At 36.5% G+C, this 23,479-nt stretch overlaps 1 protein-coding gene across 1 annotated transcript; it reads left to right on the top strand.

Annotated features, from left to right (window-relative positions):
• The first annotated feature begins 3,673 nt into the window (after positions 1-3,673).
• LOC132032041 (probable disease resistance protein At1g58390) lies at positions 3,674-23,223 on the top strand. Its single transcript, XM_059421861.1, has 3 exons — positions 3,674-4,637; positions 4,734-4,880; positions 21,605-23,223. Exons 1-3 carry the CDS (start codon positions 3,674-3,676, stop codon positions 23,221-23,223), a joined length of 2,730 nt encoding a protein of 909 aa, XP_059277844.1.
• The last annotated feature ends 256 nt before the right edge of the window (positions 23,224-23,479 follow it).

Below are 23,479 nucleotides of genomic sequence, written 5' to 3'. Positions count from 1 at the left end.
TGTTTTCGTCTGTGTAATGAATTTTATAGTCATGGTGGAAGGTGGTGGTTGAGGGAGCTACCACGGTGTGGGTCATCAAAATGGGCTAGTTAAATGAGATTGAGGCTGGACAAGTCAAAATGGTCTGAGCTAATTAATGGGTTGAGCTAAGATTGACCAAAAATTTATTTGGGCTGAAATGGGCTAAAATTGGAGTTGATTTTCTTGAAGCGTCTATTTTCTACGAAAACATTTTTGAGGGAAATTTTTTTGCGGAAAATATTTTTAAAAAAATATGTCTCATGGAAAATATTTTCTTTCGTATCAAACACACCCTATGAGATACATGATATAACAAAGGTGAATGCATATAAAAAAATAAAGTAAATCTTAAAGATAAATTCAAATTAAAATAAATCTTAAAAATGCGCTAGTATTGGGCTAGCATTGAGCAACATACGATTGTCCTTCAAAGGCAATTCAAATTAAAATAAATCTTAAAAATGGGCTAGTATTGGGCTAGCATTGAGCTAAGTTAATGATCACTTGGGTCATTTGCACGATTGTCCTTCAAAGGCACTGGTCTTTAATTTTTGTACCTCAAATTGTTGGTCTTTAATTTTTGTCCTTCGCTTAATATTTTGGAGTTTTGGGTTCGAATCTCGATTTAGTAAAAAAAAAAAAAATTCACAAGGCAGAGGTTTGTGGCAAAATTAAGCTTATTCAGGTAGAGATTTGCCATAAGGTAAGCTTTTACCCAAAATTAGGCGCCAGGCAAACCTCTGCCTTAGGCCTAACTTTTTCAGGCAGAAGTTTGACTTAAGGTAAATTTCTGCCTAAATAGACCTAATTTTGATTCAAACTTCTGCCTTGCGATTTTTAAAAAAATATTTGACTGAGTAGGGGTTCGAACTCGAAACTCATGGGTTTTTAGGCAAAGGCCAAAAATTAAAGATTTCAAATTTGAGGGATAAAATTAAAGACCAGTGCCTTTGAAGGGCATTACGCAAAAAAAAAAAAAATGCTTTAATATGAGTTATATTGGGTTGAGCTAAAATCAGCGCAATGCGAAATTATCTTAAGTTTAATCCATAAGATTTTGGGCGGGTTGGGGGACCATCAACTTCTAGGCCATATTTAACACCCTTAATTGGGGGCGGATTTAGAGGGTGTTCACCCGAACACCCTCGGCAAACAATTACAGTGTATATCTGTGTTTATGTACATATATTAACTTTGAATACCCTTAACAAATAGAAAAGGTTAGCTCAAGCGGTTCATGATATTCAAATTGTGTCTAACGTTCTAGATTTGATTCCCATCGACCACATTATTTTTTAAATTTAGCTTTTATTATTTTTTTGAACTCCTAAATGAAAAATTCTGGATCGGCCACTGCCCCTGACCACGACCGTGAAAGGTTAGGGTTTTTTGTGTAAACTCCACTGCTATGAGCCTATGACTAATGGCCAGTGTATTTGTGTGTATGTGAATGTATGCTGCCGGTGAGAGAATTGTGTGGTCCGCCGTAGCTCATACTTTACCTAGATGGCTATTTTGATATGGAGTTTATTAAAAAAAAAAAAAAAAAAAAAACTTGGTAGCTTTCGGTTTTGGATACTAGTTAACTTCTCCTTCACTTTATCAAGTTAAAAATAAACTTTCTTCTGTTTTGCTTTTTTGAAATTTGTGGTCTAAATTAAATTATAAATATTTATATAAATTGAGAGATTAGAGGATTATCACTATTTGAATTTTGCTATTAAATTTATCCTATATTTGATTGGATGTATTAGCTTAAACAATATTGTTTTTATACCAAAATATTTTTTGGTAATAAACTGTGAACTACTATCATTAACAAATAAGACATTACACCATCGAGTGCTTCTGACAACCTTTTTAGGAAGGGTGCTAGAATAGTGCTCCCAATTAATTTTTAACTGTAGTTGAAAAGTTTTTGCAAGTTTATTTCCTTTGGTACAACTTCAGACAACCGCGTCTGAAGGTTGGCAACTTCAATCCGCCTATGAATTGTGGCCTTGTGTGGCCTTGTGAAGGTCAAATATCAGACGTTTTCGTATAAAGCTTGGTATGACTTGTCAAGATAAAGTTCGTATATTTTTTTACTGAAGTACAGGTAAAAATTGGCTAAAATTTTAGTCATGTGTGTTTGAATTATTTTCTTCGAATTTCAAAAAATTTGAAACATAAATTTCATATATCATAAACAACAAGCCCCAACCATCAATATGTCAAATAAATACTCTCCCGTCATAATTTATGTGATATAATTTGACTAAGTGCGGAAGTTAAGAGAGAAAGGAAGAGCACAAGTTTCATAAGTCTTACTTTCTTTTTTAAATTGCATGTCTAGTCAAATTATATCACATAAATTAGAACGAAGAGAGTAATTAATAATAAGAATAAAATATTTATAAGATGGCAAATTAAATTATATCTTGATTTTTTAAATTAGACAAATAAAAATAGATATATCTATTTTTAATATACTAACTAACAAGTGAAAATGGGTGAGAGGCATGCAATTTAATATATACACGTAATTTGGGCCCCCCAAAATTACCGGTAGCGGTTTCATTTTTTTGCGCGGATTGCCCTTCTTTTGGGGTGGTCTTTAAATTTTGCCTCTCATATTGTGGTCTTTAAATTACGCCTCATATTGTCTTTGTGTCTTTAATTTTTAGTTCGTGTTGCAACACGAGCGTTCACGCAGAGATATCATCGAGGTTACGGGTTTCGAACCCCCGGCCTCAAGCATAAATAAAAAAAAAAAAATTGCAAGGCAAGGTTTTTTGGAGTCGTGTGTATGCGGACCGGCATACACTTGTAAATTAACAAAGTTATGCGGACCGGCATCTTATACCTTATGGGCGGACTTAGCATAAATATGCGTCGGCATAACTTTGGTAAATTCTTAACAAGTTTATCTTGAATACGACATACTGGGCAAACTTTAATGGGCAAACTTTTAGTTAAGCCTTAGCTAAAAGTCTTTTCTGAATTATACGCTTGTAGAAATGACTTTTAGTTAAGACACTGACTAATTAAAAGTATGCCCCATGAAACATGTAAAAGTATGCCTATAAGGCGGAACTTTTTCCTTAAGGCATAACTAAAAATTTGCGTTATAAGACAAAGTCTATGTCTTAAGGAAAAGTTGTCTTTAGGCATACTTTTAGTTATACCTTAATTAAAAGTCTCTGGTATAAAGCATAATTAGGAAAAGACTTTTAGTTAAGGCTTAACTGGCCAAAGTTTGTCCATTAAAAGTTTGCTCATAAGTATCTTTGAATACGCAAAGGCATGAAGAATTATCAAGTTATGCGGGCCCGACATCTTAAATCTTATAAGGCATAAATATGTCGAAGTTCGGCATAAACTTGATAATTCCTTCAAGTTTATGCGGTGGGCATATGGCTAAATTTAAACTCTATTTTAATTTTTTTTAATTTTTTGAATTTGAGTGGAGATTCAAACCTGAAACCCATGAGTTCTGGTGAAAGGTAAAATTTAAAGATTTGATATATAACAGGTAAAATTTAAAGACCAGCCCAAAAGAAGGGCAATTCGCTAGGGTTTCATGCTTTAGCCGCCTTGTTCCATTATTTCAATCGCGGACTTTTTCACCTAGCATTTTTTTTTTCTTCATACTGAACCAAGCATTGACCAGATGGTGCTCCGGTCAACCGCGGAAAGGCTTCAGAGTTTAGTGTTAGCAGAAGAAACTGCACTGTTGAATCGATCGGCTAACGGAGATTTGAATGAGATACTACGACAGCTAAACCGGATCCAAGTATTGTTGAGAGGGCGTACACAACACAAAGACAGCGAGAGGAAAATTGAAGAGCTCAATTATCAAATCGAGGATGTCATCGAATCGTTTCGTGTATTGGTAAGATCATCAAAGACATGGGGACTTAATGGCATCAAAATGATTTGGTTGCGAAAGTTCCGTCTTCGTTTCACTTTCCGGAAGATAAGGTCGGAAATCACGAGCATCATCGAAAAAATCGAATGTAGCAATTTTCCTGTAAAAGCCAGCTCCCCTGATCTGCAGCAAATCAACAAGAACTTATTTACAGAAGACCTTAAGCAAGTGCTTAAATTTCTGTTATCCGATGATGTGTTGTCGTCGTCGTCGTCCTCCTCCTCGTCTCGCATTAGGGTCCCAGTCATCACAATATGTGGAGCTGTTGGCTCGGGGAAGAGTACTCTTGCTCAAGTAGTATACGAAGACCCAAGCATTGTTCCCAAGTTTCAAACTCGCAAATGGATTAAAGTTCCCCACGACCACGAGTTTGAAATCGGATACATACTTGGACAAATAATTGATCGTGGGGATGATTGGGTGTCATACAGCTCCGAAGAACAATTGCATGAACGAGTTAAGAAAATACTTAATTCTAAGAGGCGCCTAATTGTCCTGGATGACATACGGTCCACAGAAGCTTGGGAGACCGTGTGTAGAATATTGGTAGAATTAGACAAGGGTAGCTGTGTACTTGTAACCACCCGGGTCGGATATGTAGCCGAATACATATCGCAAAACCAGTTTGTGCATTCAATGACGCCCTTGAACGAGCGCGATAGTTGGGATTTGTTCACCAAGGTGTTCTCTCACCCGGATCCATCAGGTCAGTTAATTTTAGTTAATTTTTACTGATGTAAGTCATTTTCCCCCTGTAAAATGTAGGAGTACCTTATTTGCTTGCATTTTCTATTTTATCTAGCTAACCTCACAGTGTCAGAATCTCCGTCTGACGGTGACCGTAGTAGGCGTGCTCGATTATCCTTCTTTACCGATGGAGCCACTACTTCAGATACAGATACAGGATTTGAAGGACAGGAGCCATCGGCCATGGAAACTGATAATAGAGGTACACATTCTGTTTGATCGACTGTTTTGTGTTAATTCCATTAAATTTACGATATCTTTTATTTGTACATGCGAAGCCAATCTACAAATTGAAGTACGTGTAATTCATTTAGTTTTTCCTCTCTTAATCGGATGTGGATCTAGAATTTAAGTTTGACGGGTTCAACCTTTTAAGATTCTTAGCACTAAATTCGTTATATTTTTAAAATTATGAGTTTATATCTATTATTTCTTGCAATTTTCGTGATTCTTACACTTAGTAGGCGTTCGGCCATAGATACCAAAAACAAATTCACTTTTTTTGGAATTTTTGAAGTTGGAGTTGTGTTTGGTCATAGTTTTTGAAATTGTAGTTTTTGGTGAAATGTAGTTGTAAAAAAGTGAAAGAAGTGAAATTTTTTTAAAAAATAAGTTTTTTGAGTTTTTGGTATTTCGGAATACAACTTCAAGTTGTATTCAGAATATTTATGGCCAAACGCCCAAAAGTGAAAACAGTGAAAAATTTTCCGGAAAAAAGTGAATAATTTTTATGGCCAAACGGCACCTTGGATTTTGTGTTTCGCGTCGAAATTATTGGGTTCAGATGAACCCCGATACCAATGCTCTACATTCGCTTATGCTCTTAATTCATATTCTATATGAATACATCTATGCCATCTTCTCTACATCATCATATTATACTAAAAGTTGGAAGTCCTTTAGTACAAAGTTGATTTACTAAAATGTACTTAAAATATTAAACAACAATTCTACCCTTCACCTATAAGTAAAATTACATTCCATTAAATAATTTTTTAATACTACTTAATGCCCTCATTAATGAAAGAAATAGTCCCCAAAGTCCTCTTTTTCCACAATCTCTTTCTCTTCTTCCCTTCTAATGAATTTCCCCTCCTCCTTTAATTCCTTTATTACATAAAATTTCAGTTATATTTTTTTCCTATTCTTTCAGTTACAATTTCATGCATTCACCACTTAATTACAGAATTTGACTGGATTGTTAATCATTAAATTTGAACACCACTATATAAAGAGAGAAAATATATGCATACTAGTGAAAAAAGACTTTGTTAGATTTATAATTCAACTTTTTCCGATATTCAAATATTATATTGAAAAGAATCACAAAAAATATCTTCAAAGCATATCCTTCAATTTTATTTAAAATAAAGAAGTGAAAATAGAAAATAAATAAGCATGAATACGCAACAACAGATCGCCTAAAACAAAAATCTCAAAATATCCGATGTGTCCAAATCAATAGATTATGGGTTTTTGAGTCAATAAGAGGAACAAACTATAGGTAACAAAAAAAGATGTTGCTGTATTTAACCGATCCTAAAACTATACTAATAGTTCTAATCAAACAATTAGTTGCAAAATGTATCATATTACGTAAGATGTAATTTACTTTCAAAAATACTCTATTCTTGTTTCATAAAAAATCGTTTGTCCACCGACATGCTTAATTCTCCCTTTAAAAGCTTCACTTGACCAATGACAAACAAATCAATTCCATGGTACAAGTGATATTAAAAATTCTTTTTGACTCATAGATTTAATTTTTTTTTTTTAAAAAAAAAGATATAAAGAAAATCAAAAAGCTTTACTGATAGGTAATTTTCTTGTGAGACCATCCTCTTAACATAGTTGATTTTGTTCGCCTATTACTAAAGGCCCATCATTAAGCTCCTCAAATGCAAATGAAGCATTACTAAGTGTTGCCTTATCCTTTTGTGCTTTTACTGAGATGAGAGTAAACCAAGTGTCTGAACAAAAAAGGAAAAAGAAAAAGAAAAACATAAAATCTAGAAATGGTAGGCAAAGAAAAGATAAAGAAATTTGCTAGATGGTCAGCCTTTTGTTTCCGATATACCTGAAGCATCATTATTGTCACACAGTTTGTGACTTGTGCCTTGAAGATAGTCTTCCTACACACTTGAGTTGGATATGACTCTAACAATTGTGCTCTTGGAAGAGGAATATTATATATTTCCTCAACATTTTATCAACTATGAAACCGTTTCAATAAAAAATAAATCACATATTTTGTCCTGCACAGTATGTAATGAGTGAATCAGATGCTACTTTTATTGACCTTTATGTGTTGATGTAGTACAAAATGTAAATAAATAAGGGGTGATCTACTATAAGTACCTTTAAACATCCCTTTGATCATTATATTTAGGAAGAATCGCTGCTCATGTTGCCAAGGTAAAGCATTTCGGATGAGGCACGAACAGATCGCCTCCCCTCCTTCCGAACCTCCTCATGCTTTGCTTAACTGTTTACCCACCCCCTCTTAACATTTCCACAAAAAAGTGACTTTGCCACCGTTTCATATTGTTAAAACTGACTATCATTCTCATCTCCGTTGTGAAAGATGCTCTGCATGTGTTGTTTATAGAAACCTCAAAAATAGATACCGAAATGGTGGGAATTAAAATGACCAGTTTTTAGAATAGGGAAGGTTCAGGAAACGGCTAAATGATTAAGAGAGTCAAAAGACAAAACTGATCAGTATCAGTTTTTTTTATTTTTTTTATTTTTAAAAAGCATAGCACATCTTTAATTTAATTAAATAAATAGGGAAAAGGTTAAAAAAAAGGAGAAAAAAGATAATTGTGTTTCTTGGCCATAGAGAGGTGCCACATAATGTCGTCTATGCCTAGCTTTATATTAGATATAGATACTATTTAGCTTTTCATTGTGATAAAATTTAATCATTGTCTAGTGTGGATGAAGATAAACAGTTAGATGCACAAATGAGGTCAGGAGATCAAGACTAACAATCCAACACTATTTTGAATGGTTTTCACACGTTTTACATTTCATGTATGTGTTTTTTTTTTTTTTTTTTGATTAATTCTTTGGGTTATTTTACTAAAGTGCACAATGTTTAGTTGACACTCCAATTTAGCGTTTTACCTTCTTTTTCTCGATGCCAAACATTATTTGTTTGACAAATAAATTTCCTTTACTCATTAGAGATCATTGTTCTGTTAATTTGGTGTGTTGACCCTGCTACATATGCAATAAACAGGTTAGTAGAATTTTCTTTGATATTGAATGAGTGTCTTCATCTTTTTTTAATTGCTTTTTGACTGATATATTTGAGTTGAATTATTGTGTTTGAGTCATTTTTATTATAGAGCACAAAACTCCTTTCTCCTCTCGTGCATAATCTTTTGCGGGGTTTTTTCCGCTTCTTGCTTCTGACTTATCATATAATTAGTTTAATACTTTGCGCTTCTTGTTCGAATTATGAATTAACTATCCAACCATGTGGATCATAGTTAAGAAAACTTTGTCAATGAAATTAAGGTAAATTGGTTGAAGTCGAAAAGAAAATGACAGGTTTGAAAGAAAAAAGAAAGAAAAGGCAAGGTTTAATTAAGCTATGAAAAGAACATGTAAAACAGAATAGTGGACATGCAGTTTTGGCATTTCTTCCCAAATAATTCAGACACTCCTGCATGAGACCGTGCAACGCACGTATCCAGAAACTAGTATATATATATACACACACTATTCTATCATAAGTGGGAAGCTACAAAGTCAAAGTTGAATTATCAATATGCCCATTAATAGTTGATCGACCATTTTACCTTTCAATTAAACGTTTCTCCTAAAACAAAATTATCCTTTCAACATTTATGTATAAACTAGATATGGATGCCTGTGCTTCGCACGGGGTCCCAATTATAAAAGCGGCAAAAAAGATGAACTTATTTTTAGAATTTTAAATATTTTTTCTTGTTACTTGCGAATATTTGTGTTTGCTCATAACATTAAAAGTCTAATAAATTAAGATAAGTGAACATAAAATTTCAAAAACATATTTAGTTTCTCTCATATCCCAACTATTTGCAATGCTGACTGGTACTCCTCCAAATGCTTCAGTTCCTTCCTGCATGGGTTTGCATCCCTCCCTTCCACTAAGCAGGGGTGGAGCTAGCCCTTCGGGTGTGGATTCACCCGAACCCAGTAGCTTTCATCCGAACTATATATTTGTATTAAATTTTTTGTCAAATATGTACAAATTATTAATTTAGAACACAATAACTTTAAGGAATTAGAACCCCCGAACTCACAAGCTTCAAATCCTAGCTCCGCCTCTGCCGCTAAGCATGTCTTTGCAGAGTTGGGAAATCATCCAACTAGATCTAAAAATCTGTTTAGCATGGAGAAAAAAAAGTATCACTGCCCTCCATGCCTATTCCACACGTAGCTTACTTTATGCACAACTCTTAGCCCCGTTGTGAAGATTCTCGTTAGCTAAACAAGCTTATAATCAAATAGTTTTGAAGCATCCTCCACATGTTGATCATATTTCCAATATCTGGATTTAAAGAACATGCAATATCATGCAACATGCTGGCAAAGAGACTTCCATGACTAATTAAATGCAATCAAGAAAACCATAAGTAAATCATAATCCGAAAGCGTGAGCGGCAAAAATTTCAGCCCATTGATTACATTTGTATAAGAGTTATAGGAACGGAATATAGTCGGTTGATGGGAAATAGTAGTCATTCTATGATTACATTAAAAAAACATAACTTGTCATAGAAATCAAACTCATGTTGAATAAGAAATTAAGGAGAACATAATTATAATATATATTTTTTTATCATCAATTAGTGAAAATCACAAGCTTTTGCTTTACAATTTTAAAATAGCTGAAATAATTTTTATATTAATCATGTATCTATAATACTCTGCGCAGATACAGCTAGTGGCTGAGCCACACTATGCCGAGGGTGTTCATCCGAACCCCCTCGGCGGAAAAAAATACTGTTTTTACAAGGTTAAAATTATTTTTTTATGTATATATAGTAGATGTTAAACCCCATTAGGCTTCTTCGTATGTTTACTTTTTTATATTTTGAACTCTCTCGGCGGAAATCCTTGCTCCGCCACTGGATACAACATATCAAATGTAACAACAGACAAAGTTGTAACATTCATCTAATATACATAATTATCAGGGCCAAAAACTGGAAGGAAAAAAAATATAGCAACCTGTTTTGGATTAATAGAGTTTTTGAAGAGCTTTTAGTAGTATCAACACTAAGTCAGATAGCTACTTTGTTTCATGAATTGGAATATATATAGCTGTTATATATCTTGGGACAGAGCTAAGTTTATGGTGAGTTTCGATTTGATTGAGGATTGAATGAAAATGTGCTGAAGCTAGAAAAGAATGTATTATTATTCTGTGATATTGAGTTAATGGAGTAGAGAAACATTGTTGAAATGGACAAACCACAAACCAAAGGGCTAAGCGGAAAGAAAAGCCAGAAGCTTCTCTAATCTCCTACAAAGATGTGGTGGCAGTAAAGCTAAAAGGATTAATTACCTGGAGATACCATTCGGGTATCTAGTTAAGTAGATTTAGCCTAATTATCATTTTCTTACCCAATCTTGATGAAGTCCATCCTATTTGGTGGTAATTGGCATGTGCCAATTTGATTGGCTACAAATTGAACTTGTAGCCAAAAGAAAATACTTGGAGCCAAAGACAAATTCTTGAAGTCAAAGGAAAATTTGTGGATTACAAATTTCGGGTCCTTTTCTTTTTTTTTTTCTTTTTGTGCTTGGAGGCCAAGTTTGGTCTCCTATAAATGGAGAGCCATTCTTCCATTTGTAAACACACCAACCAAAGAGAGAAAGAAGAGTGAGACATTCATAGATAGGAAAATGAGTACCGTGAGGAAAAAATAGAGAGTGTGAGCGATATTGTAGTAATGGAAATGGAAAATCTTAAAAGAGGTTTATTTCTTTTGAGTGTATAGTGCTTTTTGGGAGTATTTTACTCGGACCTACAAAGTGTAAAAATTCTTGCTATAGTGATATGAGTTGCTCCTCTTGGCCTGTGGTTTTTCCTTTTTTTTTTGGGTTTCACGTAAAAATCTTGTGTCATTATCGCTTCTTTTCTATTCGATTAACCGTATCCGGTGCTACATTATTTTTCCGCTGTAAAATCATGAATATTATTTACGCGTAAGTTTATTCCCACAACTAGTATCGAGCACGGTTCGCTCGTTTACGAGAAATATTTTTTATGCGGTCCTTGTACTATACCGGAAAAAAAAATGTCTGGAGTAAAGTACGAGGTAGCAAAATTCAACGTTAATAGCGGTTTTTCAACATGACAGAGAAGGATGAGGGATCTGCTCATCCAACAAGGATTGCACAAGGCACTAGTGGGAAATTCCAAAAAGCCTGAATCCATGAAAGTTGAGGATTAGGAAGAAATGGATGAAAAGGTAGCTAGTAATCAAAGTTACACTTACCGTATGATGTGGTCAATAACATCATCGATGAGGAGAGTGCATGTGGCATTTGGACAAGATTGGAAAATCTATACATGTCCAAGACGCTGACAAATAAATTGTACCTAAAGAAACAGTTGTACACCCTACACATGGGTGAAGGTACAAATTTTTTGTCACATCTAAATGTGCTTAATGGATTAATCACGCAGCTGGCCAACCTCGGTGTAAAGATTGAGGAGGAAGATAAAGCCATTGTGCTTTTGAACTCATTGCCTATTGCCATCTTCTTATGACAATTTGGCAACAACCATCTTGCATGGTAAGGACTCAATTGAGCTGAAGGACGTCACATCAGCTCTTCTACTCAATGAGAAGATGAGAAAGAAACCTGAAAATCACGGACAAGCTCTCATCACAGAAAGTAGAGGTAGGAGTTACCAAAGAGGTTTGAGTAACTATGGTAGATCTGGTGCTCGTGGGAAGTCTAAGATCCGATCCAAGTCAAAAGCCAAAAATTGCTACAATTGTGATCAACCAGGTCACTACAAAAGAGATGTCCCAATCTAAAAAAGGGCAAAGGTGAAAGCAGTGGCTAGAAGAATGACGACAACACAAATGCCACGATTAGCCAAACAATGACAATGTTGTTCTCATAAACGAGGAAGAGGTACGTAAACGGTGTTCATAGTCGGAATGGGTGGTTGACACGTAGCATCTACCATGCCACACCGATAAAGAATTCTTTCTGCATATATAAACGCAGAGATTTCGCACCGTGAAAATAGGTAACACCGCTTACTCAAAGATTATGGGATCGGAGACATTTGTATCAAGACAAATGTCGATGCACATCGGATTACGAAGGATGGACGCGCGCCATCACGATTTCGAGGTTAAACTTGATCCTCGGGAATCGCTTTGGACTCGGATGGATCCTGAGAACTATTTTGTGAATCGAAAATGGGAGACTCAACAAGGATCATTGGTGATTGCAAAGGAGTTGCTCGTGGCACGTTGTGTACGGACAAAATGCGTAAATATGCTGAGGTGAATTGAATGCGGCTCAAGATGAGATTGTTGCAGATTTGTGCCATAGAAAAATGAGTCATATGAGTGAGAAAGGATTGCAGATTCTTGCCAAGAAATCACTCATCTCTTTTGTCAAAGGTACAACGATAAAGCCTTGTGACTACTGTTTATTCGGTTAAAGATAGTCTCATTTCGTACATCGTCTCGAAGAAAAATCAATATACTTAATTTGGTTGGGGATATTCGTGGTCCAACGGAGATTGAATCGACGTGGTGGTAACAAATATTTTGTTACTTTTATTGATGATGCTTCACGAATATTATGGTTTATATCCCGAAAACCAAAGATCGTGTGTTTCAAGTTTTCCCGTGTTTCATGGTTGAGACAGACGGGAAAGCTTCCAGCTGCCTCCGCAAATACACAGAGATGAGTACACTTCAAGGAATTTGAAGTACCGGTTTCGCCATGGGATCGACATGAAAAGATGCTCGAACCCCCACAACACAATGGTGTAGCCGAGAGAATGAATCGCACCATCAAGGAGAAGCGGTGAGAAAGATGTTTAGAATGGCTAACCGCCTAAGTCATTTCGAGCGGCTAGCGCTCGCATGTACCTCATTATCTGATCAATAGAAGTCCATCAGTTCCATTAGAGTTTCACATCCCAGAGAGAGTTTGGACTAACAAGGAGGTATCCTACTCGCATCTGAAGGTGTTCGGTTGCAGAGCTTTTGCACATGTACCGAAGGAACAGAGAGCAAAGCTAGATGCTAAATATGTTCCCTGAATATTCATCGGATATGGAGATGAAGAGTTCGGGTACAGACTATGGGATCTTGTAAAGAAGAAGGTCATCAGAAGCAGAGACGTAGTCTTCCGAGAAAGTGAAGTTGGAACTGCTGATGATCTGTCAGAGAAGGCCAAGAATGGTATAGTCCCTAACCTTGTGTCACGCCCCAAATCTGGAGTGACGTGACAGGCACTCGATGCCAGCCTAGGCCTGAGCGAACCACTCTAAATTTGCAACTCTCGGAGTAACTCCTAACTTAAACCAATAAGGCCTACCTGCACACAAACAATACCAACAAGCCGGTGAGGCTGTAATATGGATATATATATGCTGACTATCTCGTCTGAACTGGGCACACACACCCAAAATATAAGTACACAACTGAGCAAGCCGACGAGGCTGTCATGTATGCTGCACAACAATATGAGAGCCGACAAGGCTACATCAACGTACAACTGTCCACAGACCTCTAGGAAACACGAGTTGTAGAAAGGACGGGGCATGGCCCCATCATATCCGTATATACATGTCAAAATAGCATACCTTTCGGAGTAACAACTTCAATTCTCATCAATTACCTCATACCTCATAGCGGCATAATCAACTGCTCATCCACAATCAAAACATTGAGGATTAGAATCAGGGGAATCACATCCTATAATTTAGCTCTACGGCATGATCTAAGCTGAGAAGGAAGGATCAATCATTCCTAAATGCCCCGTAGCCTCTTGTTTATGCGCGGCGCACTTCACACTCATACACAAGACCTACCGACGCGGTCCGTACGACCTGCAGACAAGAATCGGCTTCGATACCAAGTTTGTCACACCCCAACCGGAGTGGCGTGATCGCGCACTCGACGCCACCCTAGGCCCGAGCGAACCACTCTAAATCCGCAACTCGGGAGTAACCCCAACTTAAACCAATAAGGCCTACCGCACACAAACAATACCAACAAGCCGGCGAGGTTATAATCTATATATATATATATATATATATATATATATATATATATATATATATATATATATATATATATCCGAGAGCACACACCGACCGATTTAGGTCGCTATGTATGCCGCACAACAAAATGAGAGCCGACAAGGCTACATAACATCCCCAACAACATACAACTATCCACAGACCTTTAGGAAACACGAGTTGTAAAAAGGACAGGGCATGGCATCGTCATATCCGTATATAATTGTCAAAATATCATACCACGAAGGGACTGCAGTTCTGGACCAAGTAAGGCGTACTGACTGCGGCTGAGTGGAAGACCTACTGAGCTGGATGGTCTGTCCGACTACCTGAACCTGCGGGCATGAACGTAACGCCCCCAAGCAAAAGGGACGTCAGTACGAAATAATGTACCGAGTATGTAAGGCAAGATAACAACCGAAATGAAAGAACAAACTGTACTCTGGATATCTCAAGAAAGCATCTGGAGGTACTCTACCTGGGTTGCCTCTCATCTGAGGCAAGATAACATAGTTCTATAAATATAACTCTGTGATTCGAAGGTCAGGCATAGATAACATAACTCTATAAATATAACTCCGGGACTTGAAGGTCAGACAGAGATAAATTCAGGACTCATAGGCCAGGTATAATCAACTCCATGACACGAGGTCGTGTATGTTAACCCATGACGACCCGTAGGTTAGGTATAATCAACTCCATAACCCCTAGGTCAAGTAACAACTCCATGATCCGTAGGTCAGGTATAATCAACTTCATGACCCGTAGGTCAAGTAACAACTCCATGACCTGGAGGTTAGGTGTATTCAACTCCATGGCTCATAAGCCAGGCAACAACTCCATGGCTTATAGGCTAGGCATATACAAACATATAATGATAACTTAAAGGCAACATAATAGCTTGTAAACAACACGTACACTAGTTATTCCTTTTGTCATTCTATCATCTTATATAACCCAACTATTCTTATACTTGTCCTTAACTAGAGAGAATTATTATACTAGGGTTATGGTAAACTTAGTATAATCTTCATGAATAGCACATCTTGGTGCGAATAGTCAAAGGTGGCTCAATAGTAGAAATCATGCCAAAGAAAAGAAGGAACAGCCTTAACATACCTGGAAGCTTATTTCTTGACTTTTCAACTTACTTCCCGTCTTGCAATCTACATAAAATTATTCGTGGTCTCGTAATTTACATATAAAACCAGTCATACTACTGTTAGGCTTATCGTCATATGTTTGTCTTAAGCCTTCAAACAAAATCCCCTTAAAATCTACCGAAATTCTGGCAGCATCTTCCCTGTTTATATTCTTAGCCCGAAATCACAATACCAACAACCAATACAACAACAACAACACTAACACCAACAATATCATCATCAATACCAAAATATTCTATAAAACATCCCACACGATGTTTATCAACATACAGTAAAAATATACACTTTCTTTCTTTCCAATCAAAGAGCATAATCTCATCAACACACCAACAACATTAGATACCATCCATATACATGGAAATCAGCCCAAAAACACAGCTACAACATGCTCAAAACAGTCCGTAAACTCAACAACTACGATACAACAATTTATGACCTTTCCTCTATAACTATTTTCACTTTCAAGACTTGTTAAACCTTCAAATCAACTCAACATAAGAGATAGGATGAAGAACATACCTTATACTTGAAGAACTTTAGCCACACCAACTTTCTTCAAGACCAAACTCACCACAACATCAAGTAGAAACAAGAACAATCACTTTTCATGAACTAGTTTGGTGTAATATTGTTGGATTCTTGATTTAAGGGGTTATAAATGTTTAAGAGAAGTGTGTGGAGGTGTCTAGAACTCCCAAGAAGTGTAAATGATGAAAAAAGTGGAATAATAGGGTATTCATACCCCTTAAGGGTCGGTTCCGCCGACTTTCCAAGTAGGGCCCGTGGGGAGCCATTTGGCAGCTTGGAGGCTTATGTTGAAATGCCCATAACTCCCTACTCCGATGTCGTTTTGACGAACGGTTTATTGCGTTGGAAACTAGACTTCTTGAACTTCAATTTAGGCTTTTGTTTCACTTCAAAACTCCTGATATACTAGGAGATATACCTCTCTAAATTTGACCCAAAATTTCTATCCAAAATTCTGTCAACTTTTTTCAAATTCTCGACAAACTTATTTTCTTCGATTTGCTTGGTCCTGGAGTCTTTTGAAACTCTCCATATATGATATTTATCATTAATCATACTTGATAATGGTCATGTCCTTTGGTTCCAAGATTGTCCTTCCTGGTTACGACTTACGAGATCGTAATTCATCCTTTACTTCATTGTTACGTACTTTCCATGGCTTGTACCTTTCAAAACTTCATGGGATGTCTCCAATACTCCATTAATACGGTGAAGTACATGACGTGCTCATGCTCTGAAAGTGCGAGGTATAACACCTTGTTACCATTTCTTCTATTTCTAACCATCCCAGAAGTGCAGAAAGTACAACCTACGAGGGGGAGCAACCTGGTGAGATTGTTGAGCAGGGGGAGCTACTTGATGATTATGTCGAGCAAGCGGAGTACCCTACTCAGGAAGAAGACGAACAATCTCAATCTCTGAGGAGATCAGAAAGGCAAAAGGTAGAGTTATCCAAGTACCCGTCCTCGTAGCATGTCCTCATTAGCGATGGGAGCCGTAAAAGTCCGAAGCGAGGTGTCGTCCCATCCAGAAAAAGAGCCGGATGAAAGCCATGCAAGAAGAGATAGATTCTCTATAGAAAAATGGCACGTACAAGCCGGTCAACTTCCAGGTAAAAGACCACTCAACGCATGGATCTTCAAACTCAAGAAAGACGGAAATGGCAAGCTGGTCAGATACAAAGCTCGATTGGTGGTAAAAGGCTTCGAACAAAAGAAAGGTATTGATTTTGACGAAATTTTCTCACTGTTGTCAAAATGACTTCTATTCGAACCATTTTAAGCTTAGCAGCTAGCCTGGATCTTGAAGTGGACCAGTTGGACGTGAAAACCGCATTTCTTCATGGAGAGTTAGAAGAGAAGATTTACATGGAGCAGCCAGAAGGATTTGAAGTATCAGGAAAGAAACACATGGTGTGCAAATTGAATAAGAGTCTTTATGGGTGGAAAGCAATACAAGGGCAGTATAAGAAATTTGACTCATTCATGAAAAGTCAAACTTACACACAGAGACCTATTCTGATCCATGTGTATACTCCAAAAGATTTTCTGATAACAACTTTATGATTTTGTTATTGTATGTGGATGACATGTTAATTGTAGGACAAGACAAGGAGCTGATTGTCAAGTTGAAGGGAGATCTGTCCAAGTCATTTGACATGAAGGACTTAGGCCCAGCACAACAAATTCTGGGGATGAAGATTGTTCGAGAATGAACAAGCAGACAGTTAACAAGTAGATAGTTATGGCTATCTCCGTAAAAGTACATTGAACGTGTACTAGAATGCTTTAACATGAAAAGTGCTAAACCCCTTAGCACGCCTCTTTCTGATCATTGAAGCTGAGCAAGCAAATATGTCCTACAACAAAGGAAGAGAAAGATGGCATGGCCAAACTTCCTTATTCATTAGCAGTCGAAAGCTTGATGTATGCAATGGTATGCACTAGACTTGATATTGCTTATGCTGTTGGTGTTGTTAGCAGATTTCTTGAAAATCCTGGAAAAGAACACTAGGAAGCAGTCAAGTGGATACTCAAGTACCTGAGAGGTACTACAGGAGACTGTTTGTGTTTCGGAAGGTCTAATCTGGTCTTGAAGGGTTACACAGATGCTGATATGGAAGGTGATCTTGATAATCGTAAATCTACTACTGGATACCTATTCATATTTTCAGGAGGAGATATATCATGGCAGTCAAAGTTGCAAAACTGTATCGCACTAAAGCAGAGTACATTGCCGCTACAGAAGCTGGAAAGGATATGATATGGCTGAAACGATTCCTTCAAGAGCTTGGATTGCATCAGGAGGAGTATGTTGTCTATTGTGACAGTCAAAGTGCAATAGACTTGAGCAAGAACTCCATGTACCATGCAAGGACGAAGCACATCGATGTGAGATATCACTGGATTTGGGAAAAGATAGAGGACGGATCTATGCAAGTCAAGAAGATCCCTACAAGTTAGAATCCTTCAGATATGTTCACGAAAGTGGTACCAAGAGACAAGTTCGAGCTATGCAAGGAACTTGTCAACATGCACTCAAACTAGAAGCCTAGCGTTGCCTCCTTCAGGTGAATGGGATCGGAGGGGGAGATTGATGAAGTCCATCCCATTTGGTGGTAATTGGCATGTGCCAATTTGGTTGGCTACAAATTGAACTTGGAGCCAAAGGAAAATACTTGGAGCCAAAGATAAATTCTTGAGCCAAAGGAAAATTTGTGGATTACAAATTTTGGGTCCTATAAATGGAGAGCCATTCTTCCATTTGTAAACACACCAACCAAAGAGAGAGAAGAGTGAGGCATTCACAGATAGGAAAATAGTCTGTGAGGAAAAATAGAGAGTGTGAGCGATATTGTAGTGAGCTGAAAAATCTTAAAAGAGGGTTATTTCTTTTGAGTGTGTAGTGGTCTTTGGAGTATTTTACTCAGGCCTATAAAGTGTAAAAATCCTGGCTATAGTGATATGAGTTGCTCCTCTTGGCCTATGGTTTTTCCCTTTTAGGTTTCCACGTAAAAATCTTGGTGTCATTATCGCTCTTTTTTATTTTTGTTGATTAACCGTATCAAGGTGCTACATTATTATTCCGCTGTAAAAACCGTGAATATTATTTCTGTGGCGGGTTTATTCCAAACAAATCTAGCCCTTCGCCTATCTAGTTTCTCTCATATGTACCATTTGTTGGGTAGAAATTAGAAAATGGTGTAATGACTGATTTTTCACCAATCACTAATTGATGTTGTGCCAGACGTTACCGATTTCTTTCACTGATTGGTTTTACCAATCTGATTTGCGTAGCTTCTTGTTTTAGTTTATTACTTTTTATATCAGTTAGTTCTGAAATGGTTGAAGTTTTACAATTACGATTGAGAATCAATCAATCACCGAACTCGTTAACTAGGCTATATATAGGTTGTTCAATCTATCTTTTGTTTGTTTTCAACTCTTGAGTGTAATTTCTTAGAATTTTGAGTATTAAGATAGATTGAGCAACCTATGTATAGCTATATAAAACATATATTTTATTTATACACCGTAATTTGAGTTGGTATTGTGTGTTTTTACATTATATATATAAAGTATATGTAATGATTACATATAGCTATAAAGAACAAATACATTATATATACACTGCAATTTGAGTTAGTTTTCGTGTGTTAATCCATAATTAGAAAGTATACACATTATATATAGAGAGTATATGTAATGTGTATATATAGTTATACAAAACATATATATTATCTATACACCAATGATTCAAACTAGATGCGTAAGCTGTGTAGCTATACAGAACATATATATTACTTATACACCAACGATACAATGGGCTATATATGGGCCATATTGGCTGCAAACTAGATGTGTGGGTTGTATATAGAAGTTATTTCCCCCGATTAAAACCCACGTAATGATTGTGACAACATTTGCAGACACGTAACACTGCCGATACAAAAGGTGAGATATAGCATAAGAAACAGTGACAATGACTAAAAGGCCCCTAGCTTGAATTTTAAAGACAAAACAGGTATGTTGTTTTTTTTTTTTTTTTTTTTTTTGCTAATCAAAAAAAAAAACATACCTGTCGATCCTAATCCTTACTGAAGCTTCTATAGAATTTAAAAATGTAAAAATAATACGTACGAATTATGTCTTTAAGTCTTTCCCAATTACCTATCATTATTGTATTTTAAACCACTTAAATATAGAGATACTCACCAAAATACAAATATACAATTAATACTAGTTTGATTACGTGATCTAAACATGAAGGCAATTCAAGAGACTAATTTAAATTGAATTAATAATTGTGCAATTAGTATTATTCTCGTGGATAAACCTTTAGGCTTTTAATTTGAGTTAACTTTTCCTTTTCTAAAGTTTGGCTGTGTAAATACCTATATGATTTAGATGTGATTTTTGGCCTATGAATACATCATTTTGATTGAAAGACATATCTTCAGAATTTGAAAAATATTTGTGGAGATATTTGTTATTGCAGTGATATCTTTTTATATTCCAAACCAAATTCATGGAATCTTGATTTTGTTGAGATGATTGTTTACAAGTTTTTATTATCCGGCTTGAAGAACAAGCTGATCAAGTGTTGTTCATCTTATTTCTTCCCCCTTTTTGGTCCTAGAAAATCAGAAAACTTGGTAGATTTAATAAAGAATATTAAAGGCTAGCATCTCAGTACATCTCTTGTGGAACTCTGTTTAAGATCATTTCTATCCTTGCATTATATATAGTTGCTGTTTTTCGCCATTCCAATAGTATTAGCGGTTTCTGTTTGAAGGTGTCAACAAGTGCTCTTCCTTTATTGTTCTCTACTCCCTTTCCCCTTCATGTAATAACCAGCTCCATTCACCATGCTTAAGTTGTTTTTATCTTTTTTTTTTTCCTTCTTCCTTGTTTGTGGTGATAAAACGCTCGGTTTGGTAAGTATTGCGAGCAACATCTAGCACAGAGATGGGTTATCAATCATAGTCGCAAGTCGAGCATAGAGAAATGAGGTGCATGTAATTTTTATTTCAAAATATATCTCACAACGTGATATATTTTGTATTTTATTGATCCTTTAGTGGACATGAGGTATAATCTTGTATCGTTTCATGAAGTTTAAACATGTGTTGCTATGTACAATAGGAAAAAGAAAGACGTGTGGCTGTACAACTTCTTCCGTTGGCAGAAAAGATGAGATACAACTGCTTTCCATGCGAGAGAAGTTATTATAAATAGCTAATCGATCAACTTACCTTTATTTAGTTTTATCTGTCGTTGTATATAAAACAATAACTACTAAACATTGGACGGTTTAGTGAGTGTGAAAACAGATAAATGTAATCGGCTTTCAAATGATCAAGGATAGGCACATGATGTAGTGTATATTTAGATATATCGACGTGCAAAGCACGTGTTCAGAAACTAGTTTTTTTAAAAAGGTAACAAACGCCAAAAATGATGATATGAGTTGAGCTTAAATGAAACGGTGAGGATTCATATACCCGACCCCAACTTGTTTCGGACTTAGGCGTATAAAATATTGTTGTTGTTGTTGTAATTCAGTTCACATAATTTTGTTAATGTAGTGTAATTGTATCTAGTCACATCTTGGAAAAGAAAGTACATTATGGTCTAGCAATCTCTTGACGGATAAATCTGAAAAACTACTCCACTCTGTGGACTGCCACTCTAGCTATTCGATGAGGTTTTGATAATTTTGGTGGTGTAAAAGTAAGTGTATAATGTCAGTGCATGAAAAATATAATTCATTTTGTTACGAGAATAGGAAGAAAGATATCTTAAGTAGAATAATTACTAGTGATTGTCATGTAATTTGAGATTTTCCTTACTGTGATATCTAACTCATGTAATTTTTGCAGCGACTTCATTGCGCGATATGTTAACCAAAGATTTTCCTTACTGTGATATCTAACTCATGTAATTTTTGCAGCGACTTCATTGCGCGATATGGTGAGATCTTGTGATGGCTCACCGAGGCTCATCAAGGCTCTTGCATTGTACTTGGGATCTAAAGAAACTACGGATTGGGAGATGGGGCATAATGATATCCGAGCATGTCTATCTAAATTCGTTTGTCCAGTTTATAATGAGTTACCAGACCACTTGCAACCATGCTTTGTGTACTTGGGTCATTTCCTGGAGGATCAAGAGATCGATCCTGAGAAGTTGTCCCATTTGTGGATGATTGAAGGCTTATTATCAACAGGAGAAAGTGCTACAGGGGAGAGAATGATGGACATGACTGAGCGATATCTGAGAGAACTAGCACTTAAGGGCATGGTAGAGGTGCAAGCAGAGGAAGTTCCGGCCACTACCAAAAAACTCAAGCCTTTCCGCATTGTTCAGGGAATGGAAAAATTTTGCGTCTCAGATTGTGAACAAACCCGTTTTCTCAAAATCATCGATTTAAGAGAAGAGAACCGTTCACTCTCATCTAGCGATATGCCACGTCGACTTGTGATATATCTAGGTAAGCATAACGTTGACATTTTTCCTAATGTTGCTAAAAATATTCGTAGTCTTCGAGTGGTTCTTAGAGACAAGAAGGAAATAATAGATGAATCGGTTCGGCCGACTAACGAGCAGCAAATAATAGAAAATGAATTGGTTTGGCCGACTATAATGCTTAAACTTAAGGAGTTCAGAGTGCTCAGGATTCTTGATTTTGATGGTATTGATTTTCCACAGCAGATACTACCGACCGGTATTTTCAATCTTAAGCTCTTGAGGTATCTGAGCTTCAAAGGGTGTGTCCTAGATGAGTTGCCATCATCTATTAGCAAGTTGTTGTACTTGCAAGTACTTGATTTGAGAGTGGAAGAATTAGTTGAAATAAGAATCCCAAACGCTCTAGGGAAGATGAGGTGGCTGAACCATTTATACCTTCCACTGAAGTTTGGAACTCAAAATGATGAACAACTGCGACTTGTTGACTTGACAGAACTTGAAACCCTAGTGAACTTCAATACAAGGTTGTGCAGAGCTAAAGATGTCTTGAGACTTTGTAAACTCCGGCACTTGGCAGCGAAGGTGGAAGGTAATTTCAACGACTTTGAATCGATCACCAATTACATGAAAACTAATTCAAATAACTGGCTACATTCCTCCGTTGATATCATAGAGTTGAACTGCTATTCAGAGGAGTGGCATTCAGTTCTACAAGAATTCTTAGGGTGTAAAGTACTTCGAACTTTGCATTTCGACGGATATATTGGCCGCCTACCACCATATGATGAAATCTCCCAGAATATCACTCAGTTGGTTCTTAATAAGTCTTATCTTAAAGAAGATGCCATGCCAACCTTGGGGAAGCTCCCTAGTTTAGGGATCCTTATCCTCTCTAATTATGCTTATATCGGGAAGGAAATGGTCTGCTCTGCTTCAAGTTTCCTTCAGCTGAAACGTTTAGAACTCGTGGATTTGTCCTCCCTGAAGCGACTTGAGGTCAAAATCACAGCCATGCCTATACTTTCGACCTTAAAAGTCGAGCATTGCGAGAATCTAGGTACCCTCCATGTGCGTGCTGGTCTCATAGTTGAACTAGTCTGAACTGGCTGAAACTTGTTGTCATCGCTGCTCTGTTATGCTAGATTTGTTATTATTCCAAACATTGTTCATCTTGAGGCAATACCATTTCAGGGGACTAATAGTTCACGTTTAATTAGCAGTCTTTTTCTTAGTGTGAAAAAGGAAGAGAAAATGACAAAAATATTCTTTACTTTTCGAGATAGGTCTAAAATAATTTTTCAAATGTATTCTTGAGCAATTTTGGGCATTTAAGTTTGTCAAAAATGAACGCTTTTGG

Source organism: Lycium ferocissimum, chromosome 9 (genome assembly GCF_029784015.1).
Source record: "Lycium ferocissimum isolate CSIRO_LF1 chromosome 9, AGI_CSIRO_Lferr_CH_V1, whole genome shotgun sequence".
NCBI classification, from domain to species: domain Eukaryota; kingdom Viridiplantae; phylum Streptophyta; class Magnoliopsida; order Solanales; family Solanaceae; genus Lycium; species Lycium ferocissimum.
The sequence above is the reverse complement of the archived record's forward strand: the minus strand, read 5'-3'. Positions and strand labels throughout refer to the sequence as shown.